Genomic DNA, 27,357 nt, shown 5'->3' with positions numbered 1-27,357 from the left:
CAGTGTTCATTGTTTCTATGGAACAAATATGGATTTGTGTCGGTTATGAGAGTCCCCTGACTGCATGAAGATATATACGCTGCCAGCTGAGGTCTACAGGTACATATGGAACACACTATCTTCCCCACTCGAATTTCTAAAGTCATTACCCTGCACTAATAAACCCCATTTGTGCATATTTGTAAGCCACACCATCCTTCTGCCATTCATTTGGATGAAGCAGCTTCAGAAAAAAAAGTCCTCAATTCTGCAAAACACTTAAGTGATCAAGACACTTGGGAACCACTGTTACCTCAGTGGCACTAGTCCAATATGTGAAAGGTACCTGCAAGCCGAAGCTACCATGCAAACAGTTCCTGAAGTGAACAGTTTAACTGCTCTGCTATGAATACTGTACTAGCAGTGCCTCTGAATTACTTCTGTCTCACTCATGCTACCTACATATAAAAGGGACTTGGTTTAGGCACATAAGCACAACCTAGAAGTGCCTGTGCTTCGCTGGGTTCTATGGAGAGACACAAACAACTAGCAAGACTCAATACCTATTCTTTTGTGGGAAACATCAAGTTAAACAATTCTGCTCTGTAATCTGGTGAAACAAATATTGCTGCACAGGAGCAGGATCATTTCCAGGAAACAAGACCTTCAGAAATTCATTTTATCTTGTTCTTAAGGAAATAGCACTCCACAAAACATTGGCCTCAAGACACTTCAGTCACTGCAGAGGGTTCTGGTAAAAATTAAGCATGAAGATACATTAAGGGAGAATTTACAGCACAGACTGAGAAAATAATGCCAGAGAAGAGGAGAAATAAATCTAGGGACAAAAATAAACTGCAATAAACTGCAACTCATCCTCACCTTCTCCTCCCCCCAACCTTTCACTTAATAGTCAGCAGGAGAGATAATAAAAAAAATACACTGAGAGCCATAAACAGAGATGCTAGCGATAAACTGGAATGTTAAGTACAGTGAGTTATGGTGAAGATGAAAGTAGAGTCAGAAAAGAATGCTACTGCTACTAGTGTTAAAGACGAGCCTGAAACCCTCTTAGGATAGCTTGCTTCTTTATAATAGCTCACACGCACATTAACATTTTTATAAAGCCTTATTTTGGGGGAATATATTCAATGTACAAGAAAACTATCACCCCCACTTCTAGGGGGTTCTTGTTTGTTTCAGGTTTTTGCAGGTGGCAGCTGGGAAAAAGAATGGAGTTTTGCATAAGAAGTAACAAGACAATAAAAACATTAATACTTCTTGGAAATAAAACCTATGGCACACAGATTTTTAATTCCAGAACTATCATGACAATTATTTTTTCCTTTTACTATATATATTTTGCACACTGTGAAAAGTCAAAAGATTAAGTCTACTGCCAAGATGTAGTTCTGTAGAAGCAGGATTTTTAAACAAAGAACAAGTGAAGACATGTAACTACTTAAACTTTATGTTAAAGCAATGAAGTCAAGGAAAGCATTGCTTCTGCTTTCAAAAAAAGAAACATTAACAAGGAGAAAAGCCCTTTGATGTGACAGCACTAGCAAACAGAGATGATAACATGAGCATGAAGTTAACAATAACCAAAGATTTTAACACAGCAGAGGAAATGAGATTCCCAAATCCATATTTAAATAGCTGCAGAAAGCAGCATAAAATATTACTCTAGAATAATCCAGAAAGAAAAAAAGAAAAGAAAAAAAAAAAGACAAAACCAACTTGACTCTTTAGATCTCTTTCCTGCTGTTACTTACTGTATTAACCTACTAAAGGACATACTTGCAATTTGGCACAGAGTATCCAGATGCACTGAGGAAGGAGATGTTATCAATTTGTGCATTAGTAGGACAGGCATGTCATACATTTCAGGGGCTGGAATTAATATGACTGAAACTGACAGTGCTCTTCAGGAGAGGAAATTATATTTGTCTTATCAAGAAGATGTAACAAAGACTTCTTGAAGTCATGCTTCTCTTCAGTTTTGCCCTTTGACTTCATCAATGCATGTGATTTTAGACTATGAAAGTCACTTCCCCATCCCTATCATAATTTGCAGAGCTTTTTTCTTCTTTGACGTTACAGAATTACTTGCATATTTTTGCTTCTAAAAATATATTCAGAATGAAATACTCCAGATATGTGAGAAATCTGGTTAAATCACACTATGAACATTTCTGAGGATGCTTTTGTGAGTAAAGGCTACTTACAAATATTTTTCCTTTCCCATCAAGAAATCTGTAACCCAAACATTTCTGTGAAAAGCTAACGTACATGCAGAGGTTTTTAATTCCTTAGTTTTGAATAACAATTACTAATAAGTTAATCTGATTATCATAGAGGAGAAGCACCATGCTGCTTTAACCTTAGAGAAAATCTTGGGATTCTTCCGGCTGTTTGATAGTCTCTGTGTAACACGGGTAAACACCTAAATTGTCATAAACTGCTCACATGAAAAGACTGAAAACAGCAAGCACGGACAAGTCTATGCAGCTGACCAGTATGAATTAAGAAATGGCTACCATCTTGTGTATATATTTATTCATGTCTTGAACAACTATAAATTGAACCATCAGTTCCTCAGCATGATGAATAACAGAAATAATTTCTTTCAAGAGACACAAATGGTAATGCCAGAGAGTCTTTTTATCACAAACGGCATAGGGACTCTCAAGCATCAAAGGCAATGCAGAGAAGACAGAATGCAGGAGAATGATCACGTGACCATTTCCAACTTTGCTCCTGCTACCAGGACGCTTGCTGTACCAGGAAAAGAAGGTTTGCCTCCTGAGATAAATAGTTTGGCCCTAACAAAACATTACAGGCAGGCAATCAGGTAAAAAAATATTACTCAGCCACAAATCAGGCAAAAGCTGAGCAGGCAGAAGTGGCCTGGCCTGGCCTATTAGTGACTTGAGAATGGGGGCAACCATGTAGGAAGCCCATTGTTATCAGGCACTGCTACCTGAGACACTGGGGATTAACTTTTTCAGAACAACCTCCTCTTCCAACAGACTCACTGAGGTACTGTGGAGAGGTGAAGAACTACACAGCTGCTTTTCACAAAATGAAAAGACATTTTAAAAAGAGGGACATACACTTAACAACTAAACTAATACGGAGCAATCAACATGCAATACTTTCAAACTTATTATTCATTCTTCCTTCCCTCCATTTCTTATTTCCTTATCTGCCAGCTGTTTATATACCCTCTGGGAAGGAGTGCATCTTTTTAAGTCCTTGTTAGCATATATTTAGCATTGCGGTAAATAAAAATAACAGAAACCTCCCCCTCAATTCATTACTTAGGCACTTTAGGTATATTTGTTTATTAAACAAACTATAATTGTTCATTATCTCTCCATAAATGTAAAGGAATGCTTATAAAGACTACTGCAGTTTTCTGGCAGAAACATTTGTGTACCATCCACATTGCTTAATATATTGTGACTCAAAGACTGTATTGCCCTGTGATTAACAAAAACTAAGTGAGGAAATGCTGATGGAGATAGGAAATACTTTTTAATAAGACAGCTCAGCTATCTGGAATAATGGACACGTTGTTGGGTACCTAAATCCTAGTAAGTATTTGACCATCACACAATTAAAAATACAAACTTACTCTAGACAGAAAATTTGAAAGAGTCTAACAAAACTTCACAGACTTTGTGCTAACTGTCCCTGGACTCCGAGGAAACTGAAGGGTCCTAGAGTACACTAAAAGAAGTCTTGGGTCATCTGGAGGTGACCACAATATTAGACAGGAACTTCTGGTCCCATCTCATGCTTTTATGAAGTGACAGATCACTGCAGTATAATTTATAAAGATAGGTAATAAATACTTTAAGAGTATTACCTTCCAATGGAAAAAGCGAATCATTAAGTCTTACAGAAAGTCTTCACCACCTGATCTCAGATAGCAAAGCTGAATAAACATACAGCTTCAGTCTTCAACTATTATCTGATCACATTGTCTAGCATTATTCTATAGTTGAAAAGGGTCCAGCTAGTGCATTAGCTATATATACTGATCTTGTGGGAAGCAATCCAACAACTTCTATTGTATCTCTTTCTTCTTTCATAAATACAGTTACACACAGTAGGAACCCCATCACCCTGCCTTCAGAAACATCAATGGACACAAAATTACATTCTTCCTCATACAAAAAAATCAGGGAAAGAAGACTGTTGACAAACTTTGCCCACACCGAATTGCATACTCCCCAGAGTGAGACTGTTCTTCATGAATAATAAACCTGCTTGTTTCATGATTCTTCAGTCTCAAATAAAACTACAGCAAACAAAAACAAAGGACAAGAAAGGTCTAAATCTCATTCATCCAACACTACATTTTGATTTCCAGACTATTGGAAATCGACTCCTATTAAATAGACTTCCCGAAATCTTCCCCTGCCTCTGCATCCTCATGAAACAATGAACTCACCAATCAATGCCACATGCTTTTCTTATTAAGAATGTGCCACTCTTCCTGCTTATCTGCAGTGCAGTGACTCATCATATAAAGTGCCATCTTTCAAAGCAGCTGATATTGTAACTTAGAACTGGCATTACACACAGCACTCTATCATATGGAGGACTTCTCATACTGATTTCTGAGGTCTGGCTTCACAACATTTACCTTTCTCATCTGGGTATCTGCAATACAGGCTGACCACAGCCACTTTAGAAACAAAGGAAACTGGAAGCTAATTTAGAAATCCAGCTCTTATAGAGGCTAAGGAGATAACTCTTTCCTTTTTCACTGCCTCCAGGAAGAATCTACAGCAGCTGAATCCCAATTCAGCTGTCATAGGTACCTGCCTGAAACTGGATGAAATCCAACCCTTAGTCTCCTCCTTGTCTTATAAGCTTATCTCTGATTTTTATGATAGGGCACTGGGCTTTCTCTTTTTAACTGCCTACATTGAGACTCTTCAGGAAAGAAGTTGTTCATCTCACATAAGCCTTCCCTGGTATAAATTCACAAACAATAAACATGTCTCTGGAGTCTATGACGTGTCAGGCTTGTCTGGTTTTCATCAGCATTGAGTTAGCACATAAAGCAAAGCTTCCAGTCCCTTGTCTGTGCATCTATTCAATTTCAGCCTTTATGAAGTGGAAACTATGAGAACTCCTTGTCTAGTACAGGATGTCAATTGTCCTCCAATGCTTTTTGTGTTGGGCAGCTTAGTGGGAGTTCTCAAAAATGAGGTTTAGATTAACGCTAAAATTCAGACATGGTTCTAATGACTAATGCTTGCAAACTAAGTGGCAAAAGTGGTGAAAAGCAAACAAATGGCCAAAATTGTATTTCTGGCTACTTCAAGGAACTACTCTGAAAGGTTTGGGTCTGGAAACAGGGCCTTTGTGAAAAACAGCCCCTTAACCTTCTTAAAGCAGTCTTGTTGATACTGATTTAAGTAGGAAGCCTTGCCTGCAGTACAAGATGCCAGCCTGTCAGCCTTACCTCTGTGCCTGGGAAAATCATGGAACAGATCCTCCTAGAAGCTATTCAAAAGCTTGGAGGACAGGGGGGTGATTAGAGGCAGCCAGCACGGCTTCATCCAGGAGCAAATCCTGCCTGACCAACCTAGTGCCTTTCTGTGATGGGGTAACCGCAGCAGTGGACAAGGGAATACCAATGGATGTGATCTATCTGGACATCTGTAAAGCCTTTGACATGGTCCCCCACAACATCCTTCTCCCTAAACTCGAGAGATATGGATCTGATGGGTGGCCTGTTCAGTAGATAAGAAATTAGGTAGATGTTCACATTCAGAAAGTAGTGGTCAATGGCTCAATGTCCAGGCAGAGATCCATGACAAGTGGTGTCCCTCAAGGGTCTGTACTGGGACCAGTGCTGTTTAATATCTTCATCAATGATACTGACAGTGAGATCAAGTGCACCTTCAGCAAGTTTGCAGATGACACCAAGCTGAGTGGTGCAGTTGCCACACCGGACAGACAGGATGTCATCTGAAGGGACCTGGACAGGCTGGAGAAGGGGGCCTGTGAGAACCTCATGAGGTTCAATAAGGCCAAGTGCAAGGTCCTACACCTGGGTCAGGGCAATCCACGGTTTCAGTACAGGATGGGAGATGATTTGATTGAGAGTTGCCCTGCAGAGAAGGACTTGGGGGTGCTGGTCAATGAGAAGCTTGACACGATCCAGGAAAGTGCGCTCACAGCCCAGAGGGCCAACTGTATCCTGAGCTGCATCAAAGAAGCGTGGCCATAAAGTCGAGGGAGGGGGTTCTGCCTCTTTATTCCTCTCTTGTGAGATCTCATCTGGAGTATTGTGTTAAATCCTGGAGTCCTCAAAATAAGAAGGATATGGAGCTGTTGGAATGATTCCAGAGGAGGGCTACAAGGATGATCAGAGGGCTGGAGCACCTCTGCTATAAGGACAGGCTGAAAGAGTCGGGGTTGTTCAGCCTGGAGAAGGGTCCAAGGGGACCTTTTAGCGACCTCTCAGTAACTGAAGGGAGCCTACAAGAAAGCTGGGGAGGGACTTTTAAAAAAGGTTTATAGTGATAGGACTAGGGGCATTGGCTATAAACTGGAGAGGGGCAAATTTAGACTAGACATGCCGAGGAATTTCTTCATGATGAGAGTGGTGAGGCACTGGAACAGGTTGCCCAGGGAAATTGTGGCTGCCCCATCCCTGGAAGTGTTCAAGGCCAGGTTGGATGGGGCCTTGGGCAGCCTGGTCTAGTGGGAGGTGTTCCTGCCCATGGCAGGGGGTTGGAACTAGATGATCTTTGAGGTTCCTTCCAACCCAAGCTATTCTATGATTAAAATGGATGCCACATGTCTGCCTTATCAGAGTCTTTTTATTACTTGATAAATACAGATGCTTTGGTTGCAATCCTTCTGAAATCAAGAAGCATATTTACCAGAAATCATCTAAACATGACATAGGACAAGATCTGCTCCTGTTTTTTAACCAGTATGAAGTCAGACAAAACATTTAAGTATTTCCCATATGGGATAGAAGAGATCAAGAAGCATGCATTTAAACCTGTTACCAGAAAAACTGGCTGTACAAAACAAACTCAACATGAAATGAGTTCAAAACACCACAGGTTACTCTGAACTGTAGCCTCCAATACAAGTGCGCTGACTACTAGTTCCGTTCACTTTTATTCCCTTTAACACAAATAATTTGACTCAAACCAATTAAATGTGCTATGGAAAAATACAAAAACCACGCTAACACTCCTTTTTCTTTTTAAAAATTATGATAAAATACTATTCAGGAGAGATTAATGCTTTTATTTATTACTGATGCTGTCTACTCGATTCAAGGACATTTCATTGAATTCATCCTGGTACATTGCTTAAAACTTACATGATGTGCTTTCATATGATCATTGGTTGTAACTTACATATACAACTGGGAACAACTGGTGCAAAAAGTGAATCTCACTGGTAACAGTAAGTATCAGTAGTTGATTCCCATAAGACTAATTCCACAGAATTCTGGCAAAACCCAGATGAGAGCCAAGAAGATAATCAGAGCACCTCTGCTGTAAGGACAGGCTGAGAGAGTTTGGGTCATTCAGCCTGGAGAAGAGAAGGCTGCAGGAAGACTATAGTGGCCTTCCTGTACTTAAAGGGGCCTACAGGAAAGCTGAGAAGGGGTTCTTTATCAAGTGCAATGATAGGATGAGGGAGGGGAGAATGGCTTCAAATTGGAAGGGGGAAGGTTTAGATCAGACAATAGGAAGAAATTCTTCACTATGAGGGTGGTGAGACACTAGAACAGGTTGCCCAGGGAAGTTGTGGATGCTCCCTCCCTGGAAGCATTCGACACCAGGTTGGATGGAGCTTTGAGCAGCCTAGTCCAGTGGGAGGCGTCCCGGCCCGTGGCAGTGGGATTGGGACTGGATGGTCTTTGAAGTCTCTTCCAACCCAAAACATTCTATGATTGTATGATCTACCATGTCAGGCAAAAAGAACAGAAGTTTCTAAGATGAATGCATCTCAGTTGATGATAAATGTTCTATAAATAAAAAACTCACAAAATCAGCATCGTGACATTTTAATATTATATAAATGATAAATTCTTAAGAACTGTGTCTACAGTAGATATTTGGCATTGCTTTGTGCCCATACTCACAGGTCATACTATCTGCCCTTAACTTACATGGTCAGTAAAGCCTGCAGATCATCATCAGACAGTGGCAACCTAAAGGACTTGCAAAGTGTCCTGCACGTCTCACGGGGCAGCACACCACATCTGCACAAAGAGAAACAGAGGGAGAGAAATGTACATTTGGTATTTTCCAGGTTTATTTCAAGTGAATGTCACTGTGAACAGGAAAACTCATGAGGAATACCAGGGTACAGGTTAAGAAAACAAGATTTTATGAAATTTCACTTTTACAAAGCTGAGAAACTTGAAGTGCATGTGGTGGCCTGTCTCCCCCACACTGAGAACCTTAGAGATTCTCTGTGACTCTTTTATCTGTAATATCAGAGAGCAAAAAGGGAAAATGAGCTATGTAAAGAGTCAGCTACAAATCCTTTCTTTTTCCCCTTAAATCACTATTTTTCCTCTTTGATTTAAAATACTGTGTTTTGCCTGTGACAGGCATCCAGTGTCACAGAATGTTCAGCACATATACAGCACCTATAATAAAAAGCCCACAAACAAAATGAAAAAGAGACAAAAAGGCTATCCTTTTCTTGTCTACTGTCAAGTACCGAGAGAGGCTTAACATTACAAATAATATTCTTTGGCCGCAATATATCATTTGCTCAGTAACAAACAGAAAGTAGGTAGGCTCACAAGCAAAGCTTCCCAAATAACAGCTTAGGATAAACAGAGGAAACCTACTTTTCGCGGTCATTGTATATAAACACTGAAGACAGTTGTTCAAAATTCTCAAATCTATTTTTCTTTAGTCGTTCTTGAGCCACTGCGAGGAGAAAGTGGATGTCTATTTCACATTCATCTCTCACACTGTAATAGCGCCCGAGAGTCACAATTTCATGTTCCAAAAATGTTCCATCAGTGATACTGACTATCAAATTCCTGTTCACAAAAACAACAGTCAACATCAGTTTTAAGTAAAAACAGTTAAAAACAGTTAATAATCACTGAATTTCAAGGGGTGAGGGAGAAGGATTAAAGTGCATACATTATGCAATGCTGTAATTAGATCTTTAAAAAATGTATATACTCAAATTTGAAATCCAGATCTGTTCCAGGAGGTACAACAGAAACTACCTGAACTCTTAAACTTTTGCAGGATGTCCACATTTCCTCAGTAGCTGGCTATACATACAAAAATACATAATAAATATGACCGGAGCCTTTTAGCAGAGATGCTGTACTGGCATAGAATATTAGCAGAGACTAATTTTGTCATTGCCTTTATCCAACAAGATAGTGAATTAACAAGGTATTACCCTGGTTTGCTCCTAATCATATTTTGCATTCTACAGCTCATGATTAATTATCTGCAAGGAAAAAAATAGCATGCACAATAACAGTTACATAAAACAGAGAGAGAGAATTAACAATGGCTGAGAAGTGGGGCAGAAGAACCCACATAGAAGAAAATACTAATCAAGTGTCAAGCCACACTTCACAAAGCATTGTGAAAGCTGGCCCTGATGGGTAGCTTTCAGAGGAAAGCTGGGGGAAGGGAAACAGAAATTGGGTACAGAATGAGAGGGCAGAAAATTACACCTGTGTTGTAACCACAAGGCTTCCAGGCAAGAATGGAAGACCAATTTATCTTGGACACTGTCAGCACAGAATCAAATCCCATGCAGGGAAAAGCCTCAGATGTGGTCCTCCAAGATTGCTTTTGCTGTCAAGACAAATCAGCCCAATCTAAGGAAGAAGCAATGTTCCTCAGACCCATCTGATGTGCTGGCACTGAATGACTAGTCATTCCTGTTAATACCAAGAATTTGGTGCTGATAACAGAGCGGGAGTGATTTCTGAGTAAGGTCCTGAAGGCACTTGTATTATATCACCAAATAGACAAAAGCTCCGGAGCTTAAGAACCAGGACTAGTAATTACAGTTCAGAACAATCTGCCTCTGCTTTATATTGTTGGTGGAAAGGAGGAGAAGGACTAATTTTAAAGACTATATTGTCTTTGCAGTAGGGGTTTTGTCACCTTCAATGATTACAGAGTTCTTTGTATGTCCTGGATGTTGACATAACAGAAGAGAAGAAAAACACTAGTAGCAAGGTATGTATGGAGACCTACAAGGCTTCCTGCTCTCCTGGAAAAAAAAATGGCCTGAACCATAGGTTACCTCAGCTGTTACAAGCCCACTTGACAAATCCGATTTAGTGTAAGTACATTGGCACAAAGACCCCAAATGCCTGCCTCTAGGGAGCTCATGTTCAACAGGATTTTTTTTAACAGAGAGCATCAACATAGGCCTATGTGCCTCAGTCAAAATTAGATTAATTATATATATAACTTCTGGATAAACTACTCTAAGAGTAAACTTCACCATAATCACTGGTGCAATTAAAGCTGTACCTTGTGGTACCCTCGAGGTTACTACACCACTGTGATTACATACCGATCTTTGAAAATAAATGGAAGAAATTATAAGTGATGCATGAAGTTCTGACAAAAGATTCAAACTGCTGGCTGGAGAATAGTTAAATTCTTGAATGAATCTAATAATGAGTCCCTTAAGATCCACATGTGATCTGAAAACACACAGACTTAGTACCCTTCCAAAATGAAAAAAAATTATCAATAAACATCATTTTTCACTTGCTTCCTCTTAAAGGTTTGTGCGCTCCTGTTCAAATAGATATCTTTTCATCGAGTATGATTGCACTTGTACAGCTATTCGAAAAAGGATGCTAAACACTGTATTGTGTGTACTTTGATACAACTTCTGCTTTTTTCACATTAAATAAACCTAAAAGATCTTTCATTTGCAGTGCAGGACGCATTTAAGGAAAAGGAAGCTGCTGACTATAGCAAACCTTATTTGAGATTATGTAAACTCAATGACCAAAACTTGGTCCATCATTAATATTATCATTATCTCATTATAATTATGCATTTACTGAATATCTTTATTGATATTGTAGCAGCATTAAGAGATCCAGTCAAAACTGAAGCCTCTTTCCTGGAGCCTGCAGAAAAACTACTGCAAATAGAAAGACAATACTGCCTAATAAGCCTGGCACTCTAAATGCTTGGGAAGGCAAAGTTGAAAACACGTAGATAACATCACCAATCTGAATATTTCCACAGACTGGATTTCCACACATGGTACAGATTTGTCCAGTGTCAGCATTTTAAAGGTCTTTCCTTTTCTCAAGCCAGTCAGTGACAATCAAGTCACCAAAACCCTAAGATAAAATTATTATGTCATTTGGGAATTAAGGAATAATTCAGTGATCACTAGGGATTAATGAGCAAGACCCAAGATTCACAAACAGAATTACATCTAAACTCTTCCTGACAAAAAGAAACACGCTTTAAGAATTGTTCCCACAGCTTAGTTATCGCTTGGTTATTTTTTTTATTTTTTTGTTCTAGAAGAATAAGACAGATTGCAATCTAAATTTGGTATAGAAAGAAGAAATAATAATTAACTGCTTAAGAGAGCTGTTTCTCAAGCTGAACTGAAGATAGTCATCTTTGTTAAATCCACATGTTTCTTTGTCTCTAACAGCGAGTAGTCTCACCAGTAGCTTATGAGAAAAAGTAGTCTGGATAGGACCATGTGATGCACAGGCATTTTAGTTCTTTTTTCTTCTCTTTTTAACAAAGCTTTCAATAGTTTTAACGACAGCTTAGGGGATAGCTTCAGTGTACACCATGTGTTTATTTCATGGATGATGTGCTTTAGATTTGGGTTCTGAAAGTAGTTAAAGAAAATTGTATAATTATAATTCTGCTTAACTACTTCATACTTATAGGCATATTTTTAAATGTAGCTCATATAAAATTACATAGGTAGAAAGAAAGAAATGCGAGCAGCCAAATTCAGTGCATAGTAAAGCTTTAGCTGTATTTAAGATAAGAAAAGAAGATTATCCTGCTGGTTGAAGCTGTCACACAGATAATTGCCTGTACTAAAATTAATCATTTGTAGTTAGTTTTAACCATGAAATGTCATTAAAAATAAACAGTGAAAACACACGAAAATACAAAACTGAATGAAAATATAGATTCTATTCTCAGCAAAATATCTTTGACTTTTCATAGATGCAAAGACGTGCTCTTATCTTTGTTGTTAAAAATGTTTTTTTATTCTAAAATATGATACATAGATAATAAAATTAAGAGAGCCTTTAGACTAATGGATATAATAAGAACGAAGAGAAACAAAGCCTACTATCCCTATAAAACACAAAAACTAAATGTTCCTTAGAGGCAAATTCTTCCTCTGGCTTTGTAAATGCTTTCTGCTAGACCGCCTGCAGTGCCAGCACAGGAAGGATGTAGGCCATGAGTAGGTGCTCAGCCAGGCCCAGGTGAGCACTGAGGTGAAAAAAAACAGTATTACATAGATTCTCTTGCTTTCTCTCTTACTCACAGAGAGGGCTACTGCATTTTTGTTGCTGAAACCGTGTGCCTCAATACCATATAACTAGATGTATCTTACTCCATACCACAGATCAGCACTAGCCTAAATTAAACAGCTGGGCAGTTCACAGCTGCACAGAGTATGGCTGTGATTAAATTTAGACTCAACTGAGCCTCTTCTTGATAAAATAAAAGTCTTTCCCTGCTGTTTAACAGCACAATCATCCCTTCTAAGTGGGCTCCACCAATTTTGTCATGCAAATGTTTTGAAACGTTGACCTGCTCTTAGTGCATGGAAGAAGACAAAGTATTGCAGATGATTGTTTCACAATTTAAACCAAAGCCATAATTATTTGATTTTAAAGTTATTGTGTACATAAATTAAAACCCTTTTCCAAAGTGCTATAAAGTCTCTCCAGATATATATTAACTTCCAATTTTCTCCACTTCTTACTCTAGTAGTCAGATTGTCCCTCCTAATGCAATTAACAATTCAGAATCCTGTTTCTGTTGAGTAAAACATCTGAGTCTAGAAATATTTTTACCAAAAACTGCCTGCAGCTGTGGCCTCTTTTAGTTTGAAGTCTACCTTTTAATCACTTATTTTTGATTTCTGAACACCAGCTTGTTTTCATTTCTTGCTACATTCACTTTGAGTTGCAGGAAGAACCTTTTGCTGACCTACATATCTTCTGAGATATTTCAGAAGCAATTTCTGCCTTTGTTAACGTTCCTATAGAGATGACATTCCACACAATATACATCTACTTATATGTTCTAGTTATTACGACAGTTCCTAAATCCACAGTATATTTCCACTGTGAAAACCAACATGCTTCTAGGTAAAATCTCCTCTTCTGTTCCACATCATTAACTTCACCAGTACCCAACACAGTTCACATGCTTAAGTATTCTGGTTGTAGGACAAACTAAAATCAGCCTACATTTGAACATAATTTCCTCTTTCAAGTATCTATACATTTGCCCATTGCCATATCCGGGTCATTGCCAGAATCCAGATATCTACTTGCCCTATATCTGCTGAAATTACTATCCAACTATTAATCATCATTCTCACTACTGCTTTCCAATCTTTTGTAAAGATACTTATCACTGCGTCCTATAACTTCAATACACCATGGTTCTGCAAAGACTCTTCTTTATCAATGATTCAAACCCTCAAATAATATCATTTTCAGGAGGCCAACTCAAACATTTGTTCTTGAATTTCAATTAATTTGTTAGACTGTCTCAAGACAGGCTTTTCTTTATCCTTCAGTGCATAGATTACTGCTGACTTACCCCTCTTCACCATACCCTGTGCCAGCTCCACAAAAAGTAGACACATTTTAGTTGTGCTTTTCAGCTTACTTGAAACTATCACATTTCTCTTTTTTTCTGGGGCAAGGATTCACTTTTTTTCACATACAGTTTCTAAGTAAATGCAAAACAAATGTATCTCATTTGTCAGCAAACACATGCATAAAGCATCAAGAAACAGTCATGCTCTATATATTCTAGGGGAATGTACCTTCATTAAATATTAAAAACCAAAAGCCACTGTCTTACCTGAAAGGGTCATACTTAATCGCACTGGTATGCCCAGGGTCAGCGGCTGCAAATGCCTGTCTGATTTCTTGGGAACGAGGTTTCATCATGTCTCTCAGTTTCTTGATGATGACATCAATATCAGCCACAGGGAACTTAACAGAAGAAAGCAAAATATAGGAAGAGAGTATGCAACCAACTATGTATGCACCAGCAATAGCTGTCAAGATGCAGGGCAATGTTAAACTGCTAACCATTATATAGTTATTATATAACTTTGCCTCACTTCAAAAGCATAAACTAGCACTGTGTTAAGTTTGGAGGGAAGCTTGCTTCTGAAAAAGAATGCCTCCTACAGAGAATATAAAAAATGAACAAAAATCATCAGATGATGCTCAGAAAGCTTATTCCAGCTACATAAAAGGGCATCCGCTTTTGCTTCAAACATTGAATTGGTAAAGCAGAAACATTTCAAGTACATTCTAATAACTTGGTCCTTGTTTTATGTTGGCTCATTTTACTTAATTCTCAATAAATTTCACCATGTTAAAACTAATCTTTTCACTCTTGGCTCAAGGAACTGTTGAACAGATATTCTCATTCATATTAGACTGAGTATGCTGTTTTACTCAGCTGCAGAATTAGCAGACTGGAAATTTGTCAGGAAACATTTTTTCCTGTCATATAAGAAGAATGCTTATTTCTTCTAAATCCAAGCCATTAAAAAAAAGTCAAATTTAGATAAACAGAACTGGAGTACTTAAGCTTCCACCCTATATACAGATTGTTGTGTTGAAGCTCTACCAAAGATTCATTTGCTATACTCATTTTTAACATAAAACATCTACATATTCAGTCACTGAACAGGTGTTAAGTCCGAGCATGAATATCTGATATGCCCTTATATCTGCCATGGTCTATCTAACCTACAAAGCATGATGAACTGTCTGAAAATAGTTTTCTCCCTTTTATTCTAGTAAGTAATGTTGTTTTAACTAGTGATTATTTGAAATGTGGTACAACTAGTATTAAGGATATAATCACAACAGAGACTGGGCCTTACTCTCAGTTATGCCAAAGTCTTTTTACAGCTTGGTACATGTTCAAGGGGATCTAGAAAAGGGCTTTTAAAGTCTCTAAACCACTGACAAAGTAGTATAAAGTGACTGAAGTTTAATAAAAGCATCAGTATTTGCAGGTAAAATGCTCAGATTTAGAGAAAACAGTTGCTGCATATGCAAAAACTACTCCAGACACAACCATGCAGTGCCACTCAAGGCAATCAAAGTTTCAGAGACAGCAACTTTTTCAATCCCTTCCTCAACCTGATAGTATCTGATCTGTAACCACACAGCGTGTTGTTGAAAAAACAAGGAACAGAGATAAAGACTGGGCAGAAGGCATGAATCAGCAAAGTATTTCAAGGTAGACAAAGCATTCTATTTAAAAATCTGCCTTCTCTACATCAGCAAAGCAGTTATTTTTACATCTTTTTTTCTAAACTACAGATTCCAAGCACCTACACAGACATCAACAACCCCAGCTCCCTCAGCCGCTCCTCATATGACTTGTTCTCCAGCCTCTTCTCTGGACATGACTCTGGACATCCGGAAATTACTTGTTTGAAAGAGCCTTCCTCAAACCTGGATAATATTGGTAGGACTGTGTATGACAGACATTCTGCTTTGCAAGTAAACTTATACTTTCTAAATACATCTTTTTTTTCCTCAAATTGTAAAAGAAACTAAAAGGGTTGAAAAGTCTGGAGAAGTCTGTCTAGAAAGCTGCCTGGAGGAGAAGGACCTGGGGGTGTTGGTTGACAACCGACTGAACATGAGCCAGCAGTGTGCCCAGGTGGCCAAGAAGGCCAATGGCATCTTGGCTTGGATCAGAAACGGCGTGACCAGCAGGGCCAGGGAGGTTATTCTCCCCCTGTACTCGGCACTGGTGAGACCGCTCCTCGAATCCTGTGTTCAGTTCTGGGCCCCTCACCACAAGAAGGATGTTGAGGCTCTGGAGCGAGTCCAGAGAAGAGCAACAAAGCTGGTGAGGGGGCTGGAGAACAGGCCTTATGAGGAGCGGCTAAGAGAGCTGGGGTTGTTTAGCCTGGAGAAGAGGAGGCTGAGGGGTGACCTCATTGCTCTCTACAACTACCTGAAAGGAGGTTGTAGAGAGGAGGGTGCTGGCCTCTTCTTCCAAGTGACAGGGGACAGGACAAGAGGGAATGGCCTCAAGCTCCGCCAGGGGAGGTTTAGGCTAGATGTTAGGAAAAAATTCTTTACAGAAAGGGTCATTGGGCACTGGAACAGGCTGCCCAGGGAGGTGGTTGAGTCACCTTCCCTGGAGGTGTTTAAGGCACGGGTGGATGAGGTGCTGAGGGATATGGTTTAGTGTTTGATAGGAATGGTTGGACTCGATGATCCGGTGGGTCTCTTCCAACCTGGTTATTCTGTGATTCTGTGAAAAGTTTTGAGAATTAGACCCTTTCAGTTACTTTCAGTACTGGTAGCAATCAAAACTACAAGACTCAATGATTCCTGCCTACCCATAACTTAAAACAAATACAATCAATACAATCTTGAAACAAAAAATTAAAAATTTCCAAATATTTCATATGTTGTGAAAGAAATGTTTTGATGATAGCAAACACAATTCCCACCTGCACTATGTTTACCCAATCAAAATGTCATCTAAATCAACACATGCCTATGGAAATGTGGTCAAAATGGCATTTCCCAGAAGAAAAACATACCTTCTGGATACTGATGTGCTGAAAGGAAACCTCTGTCTACTCAGAATGAAAATTATTTATATTCTAATTTTAGAAATAACTGACAAATAGTCATCTTAAAATGTTTCCCCTTCTTTAAACCATCTTGCAACTCCACCCTTCTCTAATAATTGCTGAAGTTCTTGTGATCTGAGTAGGTAGTTCCCTGATGTCCTGAGGCAAATAAAGTGTGTCCTTACTTCTGGAGCTCTACTCAAAGGATGTGAATAAAGCATCTACCACCTGGAGAATAAACCTTTTTTCTACCAGCTGCCTTAAACTCTTAACCGTGCAAAGAAGAATTTCAAAATTTACTTTAAAGAAGGATTTTTATTGTTGCTTCTTTCTATTTTGCAGATTTTATTTTAATAATATACAATCATTCAGTCGGGAAAACTAAGATCTCATCTCTTTGATCTAAGATAATCAATGCAAGCAGCAGTTCCAAAGAACATTCATAATCTAACGATGCACTCTGCATTTTGGAAAACAGTTGTGGTTTCATTCTACTAGGAGAAACAGTCCAGCAGTAAGAAAACATATTGTATATAGCTCTGTATTTTAATGCTTAAAGTATTTAGCAGTCATACCATTTCACATCAACACACATTTTGCAGACCTTCCTCATTATTCCAAGGAAGGCAGGTGGTCCTAATGCCACATTAATTTACAAAGAAATCACACTATTCTGCTATTTTCATTTGAGCGAGAACAGCATATGTGGCCCAAAGGCAGCACAGGGTCATGTTGCATCTTCCTCTGCTGCAGCAGCACAAGGGCATCAAGACTCACAGTTCCCAGGACTGCACTAGGCCTGCTGGTATCTTGGGAGTCCTGCGGGTTCACTCACTTCAGTGAGCCAGCAGACAGGGAACAATTAAAACTTGCACTAAGACCCTTCTCCATTCACAAAAGGTCTGGACAAACAGGCAGAGGACCACAGCTTGATAAACCCTCCTGGATGTTTTCCCTAGAGGTACTCTCAATAGGCCTAAGCAAAAGGGCAGTGCTGGAAAAAATCTGTAGAAGGCAAAATTCATGCTGTCGCCTCACCATGAGCAATGAAATATATACACTACCCCAAAGTCTGCACAGCACAGTCCAGTCCAACAGATGGAGCAACAATCCAGAAGAGGAATTGAGATGTAAACATGCCTTGGCTCCTGAGCTGATGCATTCTTAAGATGCATCTTCAAGTGACTAGGTCAGAGCTACACATAACAGGGATTCCCAAGTATATCATGGTACATTTATCCAAATACTGCAGCACGAACTTCATTGTAAAAGAAATTTTAAAAAATAAAAAAAAAAATCTGTATTTCTTATCAAACCAACAGTAAAATCCCATAAAACACTCTGTGACTTTTCTGTCATTCTCTACCCCTATATCCTTTTTTTGTGACCTCTGTGAACATTCAGTTATAACAATCGGTTCCCTCCTATTAGATATTCTTCAGGCCTTTTTTACCAGCCATTTCTGTAATGACTAGTAGCATAAATTATACATCAGCAGAGGCACTCCAGCTCTCTATTATTGTTGCTCACCCCTCTGAAGGCAACACCAAAAGACAGTGAAAGTCAATACAAACTGTAAGCTTGAAATCCTGACTGTGATACGTATTTCTGTCACTACAAGGGAAACTTTTGGGCAGATAAATTTGTACAAGCCCAAAAAATCAAAGCAGGGAATAAAGTAGTCTCATCAGTAACAGCCTAAATTGGCTATGCCCACATCTCGAGTATTGTGCATTGTTCCAGTCTTCACATCTCACAGTTGCCTTTCAAGGACAGAATAAAAAGGGTGAGACTCTTAACTGGATGGGATTAGGCAGAGAGGGAAGAATGTATGAGATTTACAAAATGATGAAGGTGGTGCATAAGGTGATCAGGGATCTTCACCAAGTCCCGAAACACTAGAAGTGGCATTGAAACTAGTGGAAGGTTGGTTTAAAACAGGTAAAAAATATTTCCTTCTTTTATCTTTTTTTTTTTTTTTTTTTTACATAGCAGGCAGTGTACTGTTCAACTCGATGCCACGGAAAGCTGTGGAAGCAGATAGTATCTGTAGGTTCAACAAGGGTTAAATCAATTCAAGGACAAGAGGTCCATAAACAGTCTCAAGAATCAATAGGCAGGGATATACCTTCCAACACCTCCTAATAAAATAAGAGTGGGTGCTGAGAAAGTAGAAGGGCAATGGACAGTGAATAGTGACCAGGCTTGTATGTGCTCCCTAGCTAGCATCCGCTAAATGCATTGGTAGACAGAAAGCGTTAAGCTGTGAACTGTGGGTTAAAAAATTGGGTATAAATCATACTGAAAAAATATATAGATAAGACACAGTTAAAGATAATAGAAAATAACAAGATCCTGCTTCACCTCATTTGCATGCCTCTCCATGTAGTTGAACGTGTACTCATCAGCATCCACCAAAAGAAAGTTGTGACCATGGAAACAAACTCTGGCTCCAACAAACAGATCCTGAGCCCTGAAGCAGTCAGATGGCTCACTCTGAAAGAGCTCCTGCCCAGGTTTCTTAATGCGACCTCTTTGCAAGAACTTCCCACCACATATCCCTATGGGAACAGAATTGTAAATAATTAATTGTGACTTCACTTGGGAAAAGAAACCACAAAAGAAAATTCAGAAGACACCCCAAACCAGCTGATTTATATTTAAATAACAGTTTTAATCCTTGAGTTTCTTGTCTCATAATATACTCTCCCTCCCCCCATTGCTAAAAGAACTGTCTCTGTCAGTGTCCACAGCAACAGTTAAGTTGTGCATGCTCTGTGACATGTTGCATTTGAATGCCTGCCAAACACCTTCCTTTTTTTTCTTTTCTTTAAAATGGGACAGAAATGTGCCTCTCCACATCGTTCCCATAACCCTATCACCAGCCTCAGTACTGACCCTTTAGAAACGCAAGATGTAAAATGAAAGATACAGGCAATTATCCTTGAACTGTTAAAGCAAAAAAGAAAAACAAATCACAAGTTAGGATAGTACAGTCCCACAAAGACCATGAATTCTGGCACACTACAATTCTAACTTGTCTTTAAAAGCTTTAGAATGTAAAAAAAAAAAAAAAAGAAGTGGCATGACGCTATCTTCCATGTACCATTCCCCATTGCAATTCAACTGCAATCTATTATTTCCTTTGTAAGTTGAGTGTAGAATCACAGAATTCTAGAATGGTTTGGGTTGGAAGGGACCTTAAAGATCATCCAGTTTCTTCCCCCCCTGCCATAGGCAGGGAAATCTCCAACCAGACCAGGCTGCTCAAGGTCCCATCCAACCCCCATCCAACCTGGCCTTGGACACCTCCAGGGATGGGGCAGCCACAACTTCTCTAGACAACCTGCACCAGTGTCTCACCACCCTCACAGCTGAAAAATTTCTTCCTAATATCTCATCTAAATCTCCCCTTTTCTGCTTTAAACCACTACCCCTCATCCTACCATTGCATTCCCTAATAAAGAGGACCTCCCCAGCTTTCCTGTAGCCCCCTTTAAGTACAGGAAGGCCACTACAAGGTCTCCCCAGAGTCTTCTCTTCTCCAGGCTGAACAAGCCGAACTACCTCAGCCCTCCATCATAGCAGAGGTTCTCCAGCCTTTTGATCATCTTTGTAGCCTCCTCTGGACCCATCTCAATAGTTCCACAGGCTTCCTATGTTGGGGATTCCAGAACTGGACATAGGACTCCTGGTGAGGTCTCACAAGACAGGACATCACATTATTTCTTTTTACATTATGAGGATTTTATTCATGCCACTGGAAACTGCATGCAGTGCTCAAGGGTATGTAAGATACAAAAAGGAATATTTAGCTTTCCAGTAATATCTTCTGGTGTACCACAAGACTGCACTGCATGTACTAAGCTTTCTAGAAAACATGCTGTCACAGGTTTTGTTTTATCAGGATATGTGCCCTACAACAACTCTGGAGTGCCTGGGATTTGTTTCCTGTTTATATTTGAGCTTCCAAGCCAAAAGCTAAAAAGCGTACTTAAGTAACATTTAATAATGTCTAACATATTAGGGAGTGATGCAAATCCAGTAAAAGGCTGATGAACAATGTAATAAAATGCCTTTTACAGCCAAAAATTTAAATGAAGGTGAAACCCAAACTACTTATTAAAACAGCATTTGGATCAGAGGTCTGTCTTAATTGCTTTACTAGCACCATAAAAGCAAAAGACAAAAAATACACTATGGTAATGGTCAGATCAAGTTTGAATCAAAAAAAAAAACAATTCAAATCACTAATGTAACTCTAATCTTAACACATTCCTTTTCACCTAGCTATTAAAACAAATATGAAATTTTAGGTTATATAATGCTGGCAACTGTTTGTAATATTTAAACAGAACTGGTCTCTGTAATATTGCAACTTCACTTTTGTCTCCCTGCAATTGTGTGCTTAGATTGGAAATTTACCATAATATCTCTGGCCTATAATTGTTTTTTAAATATTACAGGTTAGCACATTTCAAGACGTATAAAGAAAAACAATCAAAAATATTTCAATAGGTTAGAGATTTTACGCTGAAACCTGATGAGAAATTTTGATGAAAATCTACAAGAGCCAGGTTCAAAGCACAAGATAAACACTACAACCAAAGACCCTCTTCCATTAAGATCAGATCAGACTTTGCAGGTGTTTGTACAGCTGTTGGCTTGGTCTCACATTGAATAAAAAAGGGGTTGTGATCTTCTGCATGGGGAGCTAAAGTTCTCATGCTTCAAACCCCATCTCAACAAGTGCTTCAAGATGTCCAGCACTGTACATTTCAAATACAGTTTCACAGTGCTACTAATAGTGTGAAGTAGTTCTCTGCAACTTTCATGTTAATGGACTGAGGAAAGTAAAAGCAACTTATTACTTCCATTTTAGGATTGAGTTCTGAAATATTCTTACTTCCCAATTTGTATCAATTAATGGAAACAAAAGACAAAACCAGCCTTCTGAACCTGTGAACAAAAGTGACGGTCAAGTTGTTATTTTGGGAGGCATTTACTGTTTTAACTCACCCCCTCTCTAAGATCTGCTCTGTCTTACTCTTCTCCCACCCCATCCAATTCAACAATTTTCCTTCTCACACATGAACGTTCTTCTCACTCCTATTTTGCATGCCTCACCCCTTTTCCTAGCTGCTCTTGCCTGATCTGCGCAAAGCCTTCTCTTCTCATTCTTAAAGAAATCCGTTCACTCTTCTTTCATACATGAATAAAATGAAGAAGGTATAGAGAGAAAGAAAAGAAATGGCAAAGAAAGAAAAGAAGGAAGGTGGGAACAAAGAAACTTCTGCAGTCCCAGGCATCTTCCCAACTGCTGTTCCACCTCTCCCCCTGTCTCTACTTCTTATCCTGCCTCTTCAAGGCTGTTCTCGCTAAACTCTCCCACGGCCAGTCCTTAGCTGTATCCTTCCATTTCATCTTTCTGCCATCGCTGAAAGTCAGCTACTCCATCTGCTTTAACGTCCTGGGAAAGTTCAAGAACCATTTACAGATAATTGGCCTTTCATATGTGTCTTAAGGTATTTGTTACTGTTGGTATGCAAACTTGCCTGTTTATTGCTTCTTATTTTATTTGACTAGCAATGCTCAACTGGCCCCCAGCTACAATTCCAGCATGTATTCTCATTACAAAACAGAAGAAAGCAGGGAACAATCTCTGGCCTGGCACCCATGCTGTTGAGAGTCTGAAGGACTGACTACATCTGCACTGCATAGTGTGTGTGGCCTTGGCTTTGCTCTGGATGCTGTGTGACACTTGGGGTCTTCAGACACAGCTATTATTTTTCTGTGTTCAAACAGTTTGAAGGCACGCAAGGGCTCTGTTGCAGCCCAACAAAGTGGTGTTTTACAGTATAATAAGAGTACATACTGTAGCCCCTGGGTGTGGCAGAAGGATCTGGATTTTTGAGTGTGCAAAACCTCCTGGGATAGCGATAGATGACTGATAAAAGTGGAGCAAGGCAAACATGGTGCTGCCTTGTCCTTACTGTCTTGCAGGAGGGTTTTCTGGAGTGTAAGTGTTCTCCAGAAGAAGCCTCAGGTTCTCTGGGGCCTCGTCCAGTTGGAATGGGTCAAAGAAGGACCAGGAGAGACAGAACAGGCAATGAAGATGATGAGGGTCCAAGATTCACACTGTTCCATGGACCTCTTTAGTTTAATGCAGATGTACCCTTAGCATCCTTTAAGTCTCCAGACATAAAGAACACTAACCAAACATGTCACTCATTAGTGCAGAACTGAGCTGCTCTTGAACCTCACAGCAGCACTACTATGAGAAATACATACATACATATAAAAGAAGTTGCATAAAGTACAAGCCACTGGACAGCAGGAAACTAGTAAAACGATGACAGGACACTGCTGCCATAAACTGTTAAATCTTGATGTTGCAGCGCAGCAGCGCTAACTGGGAATGTTCACTGAAACTTAGGTGGGTACTACACACATTTTCAAAATATTTCTCAGATAATTGCTTGTATTTGATTTGAGGGTGAGATCTTTATTTACTCATTCATAATACAGTTGGATATAAACACACATGCAAGTTCTTTCCATTGAAAAGGTCCAGGCATTCCCAAAAACCTACTCAAGTGCAGGGTGCTCAAAATGGTTAGGTAGCACCACTGGCACGAAAAGAGATCTTGGGGAATACAGAAGGGTCTTGATACTCACGCATTCATTTTTTTATGGATGAGATGTTCATCATAGGTCTGAAATGGATTAATATCACAAATAATTTTCAGTAAAGGCCTAAAAGCAGGGCTACAAGAATATTTAGTCCTTAATTGTAAGGTAATAATTGGACTTCAGAATGTCAACTGCTGCCACCAGAGCCTGAAGCAAAGAGGCATGAACAATACTCCCTAGGGCAGTCTTTGATCTAGAGAGTGAGCTGCAAGTACCAAACAGATTAGTACTGAGCACAGTGAGCTGGTCACACTGCAGCCTTTACCTGAAATAACATACTAAGGTGCTCTGTGGCAAGAAGCTGACAAAGGGCAGTTCAAGCAGTATCAGAAGAGTTAGTCATGAGGTTCCACAAGAGCCCAACATGGTAACTGAGGAAACCTTCTATTACTCTCTGTCTCTTGCCTTTGAGAGAATGTGATTTCCTGATTTTTTTTTTTCTCTGTATGAGTTTTTATCAGAGGCTGACAGCAGCTTTTAAGAGTCAGTCCTTCAACTACACATGTTCAGAGGTGCCAGAACACTTCTGGATGTTAACTGCTCTGAACCTGTTGTTACAGATGATTTGTGGGCTTCAAAGAAATACACTAATCTCTCCAACAGGATCATGCTCAGCCAAGGCCTCCCTATATCTCTGACTTCCTGACATCTTTTCCAGTACTGCGTCCTTCCATCCATGTGGCAAAATACTCCAAGAAAATAAAAAGATGTTTGGAAATCATGACACTTTTCAGTTTGAGGCAGCCTACAACAGACAACAATGGTTCAAAGAATTTAACTGTAACAACATTGAGTGACAGTGCTCCAGCAACTGGATAAATGTGATGAAGCAAGTGAGAAGCAACAAATCATTTGTCATTTAAACAATACTAATCTGGCTCTTGAAATTCAGCTCCGTATTATACACATGCACACACATACAGACACTAGCACAGGGCAATCCTCACTCTTCATATGCTCAATACTACACAACTAATGCTGAAGTATGTTAAAAAATACCACAGCTGTTTTGCTTTCATGAGCTACTTTTATACAATGGATATGGGTATCATAACACTATAACACAATCTTGCAAAACAAAGAATTTTACTCTTTCATTCTTGATGTCTTACATTTCCTGTCCCTATTTATCATCAGTACAACACAATTCCTTTACGTTACCCCCAGCAAAAGCAAATATTTAGAGGTCAAATTTGCAAATTAAAATGTAATAAAAGTTCTAATGCATTCAACTTCCAGTTCCCAAAGGATATTGTGAAGGATTGTCATACAATGAATAGCGTTATTCTGAGTGATGAAGACTATAAATTACTATGACATACAGCTATGTAAGATAATGCAGTAGACCTGCTGATGTAATTCCCATTGCATTTAAAAATCCACATTCCTGCTTCTGCTTGTGCTGAGTCTGGCCACAATGTTTACTGTAAACTCTAATCAAATGAGCACGGCAACAGTGACAGATTGAAAGACTTTACTACACCTTACCTGTGTTTTGCTGTTTATATTCAAAAACTGAAATGGTGTCATCACTCAGGAAGTAGGAAATAAGGAATTTCCGATCCTTATCAATAGGACTATCTGTGATGAGTTTTGCAATAAAGCGCATTATGTTACCTTCCATGACACTTCTAAAAAGCAAAAGCAGAGGTAAGAAATCAAAATCAGAGCGTGAGAAAAGTCTTCATCACCAAGAGATGCATTCTCCTGAGTTTCTTAACATACATTAATTGTTATTCCTGGACCAAGAAGGAAAACGGCATAAAGTTACCTAATTTGTAAAAAAAAACAAACCATTTTCAGCTTAAATTAATAGAACCAACTAGAGACAGCAAGATAGAAAGAAATAAGGGGAAATTACTTCTCTGCCACAGGTCTGGAATGAATTTGCAAGCAAACCCAGTGCAAATCAAGCTCCAACAGAAAATTTATGAAGGAAGAACACATTTAGGTATGTGTATTTGCAAATCAAATTTTGAACAGCAATATATACTAGGATTATCTCCATAAAATCAGGCCCATCAGATAATCTTACTAGTTGAATATTTGTTAAGTGATTGTGTTTTAAATGACTTACAGTACCACTGTATGCACTATCAATACATTCCCAAGGCTTTTTCTAACAGCTTTCTTCTTTTACAGGAGTTCTACAGGTGAATCGCTAGCATGTGACTACTTTCCGCTTGGGCTTCAACAATCCTTGCCTGACAAACCATTTCTTAATGGAAAATAAAGGGTTAATGCTTAATATACTTCAGTAAGCTGCATGAAATTCAGCAGACAAAAAAAAGTAAACACTAGAAAATCAAACAGAAAAATAAATCGCTGTTGGACTGCTGAAACTTCAAAATTCCTGACTAATTCCTGGACTAAGTCTTCCATCAAACTCCCACTAAAGACAGCAGAAGAGAAAGAGGTGGGAGATGGGAGGATCAGAATATTTGCCTTCTCAAAAGAGAAATTTTCCTGAGTTCAGAGAAAATTGGCATACCATGTCACTAAACCAGTTCTCATCCACCTGTCCCTTAAATGTCTGATGAGCTGCATATTATGCTGAAAAAAATGATACCTCTACATAGAATCATAGAATCATAGTATCATAGAATAACCAGGTTGGAAGAGACCCACCGGATCATCGAGTCCAACCATTCCTATCAAACACTAAACCATGCCCCTCAGCACCTCGTCCACCCGTGCCTTAAACACCTCCAGGGAAGGTGACTCAACCACCTCCCTGGCCAGCCTGTTCCAGTGCCCAATGACCCTTTCTGTGAAGAATTTTTTCCTAATGTCCAGCCTAAATCTCCCCTGGCGGAGCTTGAGGCCATTCCCTCTTGTCCTGTCCCCTGCCACTTGGGAGAAGAGACCAATACCCACCTCACTACCACCTCCTTTCAGGTAATTGTAGAGAGCAATGACATCTCCCCTCAGCCTCTTTAATGCTGATCTCCTTCACAAAAAAAAAAGGCATCGTTGAAAAAGTTTGAATTCTTTTTCACTGAAATACCTGTCTTTCTCCAGGAATTTTTTGAAATCTTTTCTAGGAGGTTTGAGAAGCAGACCCATACAGGAGCACAGAGAATCCTCTTCAGAACCAAATCCATTATAAGGAGGAAACTTTTTTTCCAATATGGGAGGTGGTGGAGCCTTATGTGAAACTGGAGTGAAATCCGCTACAACAAAGATAGAAAGACATATTTATTACTGTTCTGATTAAACAAGAATTTAAACTTCCAACATGAAGGCTTATTAGCCTATTTCTCTAGCAGAGCACTTAGTCAAAGTGAAACCAGGATCCCTCCTGCTGTTACCGGGCAGAAGACTTCACAGAAGCCAATAGTGAAATTACTCTTTCTTCATGGGTTTCCAGATTTCATCTATAATCTTAAAATGTTTGACAAATACCATGAAGATATACACGCAGAAGACAAGACAGATACAGTTTCAAAATGGGATAAAATGATAAAATAATAAATTAACAATTCTAAATGAATTTTTCAGTTTTATCCTTTCGGACAACATGATTAAGTAAATACTTGGCTTACAAGTTTCTTGCTCTCTGCTTTTTGCCAGAAGAAAATAAATACATAAATAAATAAAATTTTATTCATTATTTAAGTCACACACATGCAAGAAGAATTTAGCACATTGAAGCCAATAGCTTTAGGCCACACCTCACTTAGTCCAGAATTTTGGAAGCTTTGTTTTATTAATTTTCCCTAGTTTCAAGTCTTTCCTGGAAGTGACCAATGGTCCTCACTATCCCAGATACACAGCAGGAGCTTTCCTGACTCAGCAGAGGTA

The 27,357-nt window shown here is 39.1% G+C and overlaps 1 protein-coding gene across 2 annotated transcripts in view; it reads right to left on the bottom strand.

The window, feature by feature from the left end:
• Positions 1–27,357, bottom strand: part of EFHC2 (EF-hand domain containing 2) — a 68,335-nt gene that overhangs the window by 4,856 nt on the left and 36,122 nt on the right. The window contains exons 8-13 of one of the 2 annotated variants that reach the window (XM_069849945.1): positions 26,561–26,726; positions 25,042–25,184; positions 19,225–19,421; positions 14,097–14,230; positions 8,840–9,037; positions 8,147–8,239 (exon numbers count right to left, since the gene is read on the bottom strand). In XM_069849945.1, the coding sequence (XP_069706046.1) occupies positions 8,147–8,239; positions 8,840–9,037; positions 14,097–14,230; positions 19,225–19,421; positions 25,042–25,184; positions 26,561–26,726 (931 nt within the window). The remainder of the gene's footprint in view (positions 1–8,146; positions 8,240–8,839; positions 9,038–14,096; positions 14,231–19,224; positions 19,422–25,041; positions 25,185–26,560; positions 26,727–27,357) is intronic. The other variant, XM_069849946.1, reaches the window with a different exon arrangement.

This window comes from Phaenicophaeus curvirostris, chromosome 1 (assembly GCF_032191515.1).
Source record: "Phaenicophaeus curvirostris isolate KB17595 chromosome 1, BPBGC_Pcur_1.0, whole genome shotgun sequence".
Lineage (NCBI taxonomy): Eukaryota > Metazoa > Chordata > Aves > Cuculiformes > Cuculidae > Phaenicophaeus > Phaenicophaeus curvirostris.
This window is presented reverse-complemented; position numbering and strand designations above follow the sequence as displayed.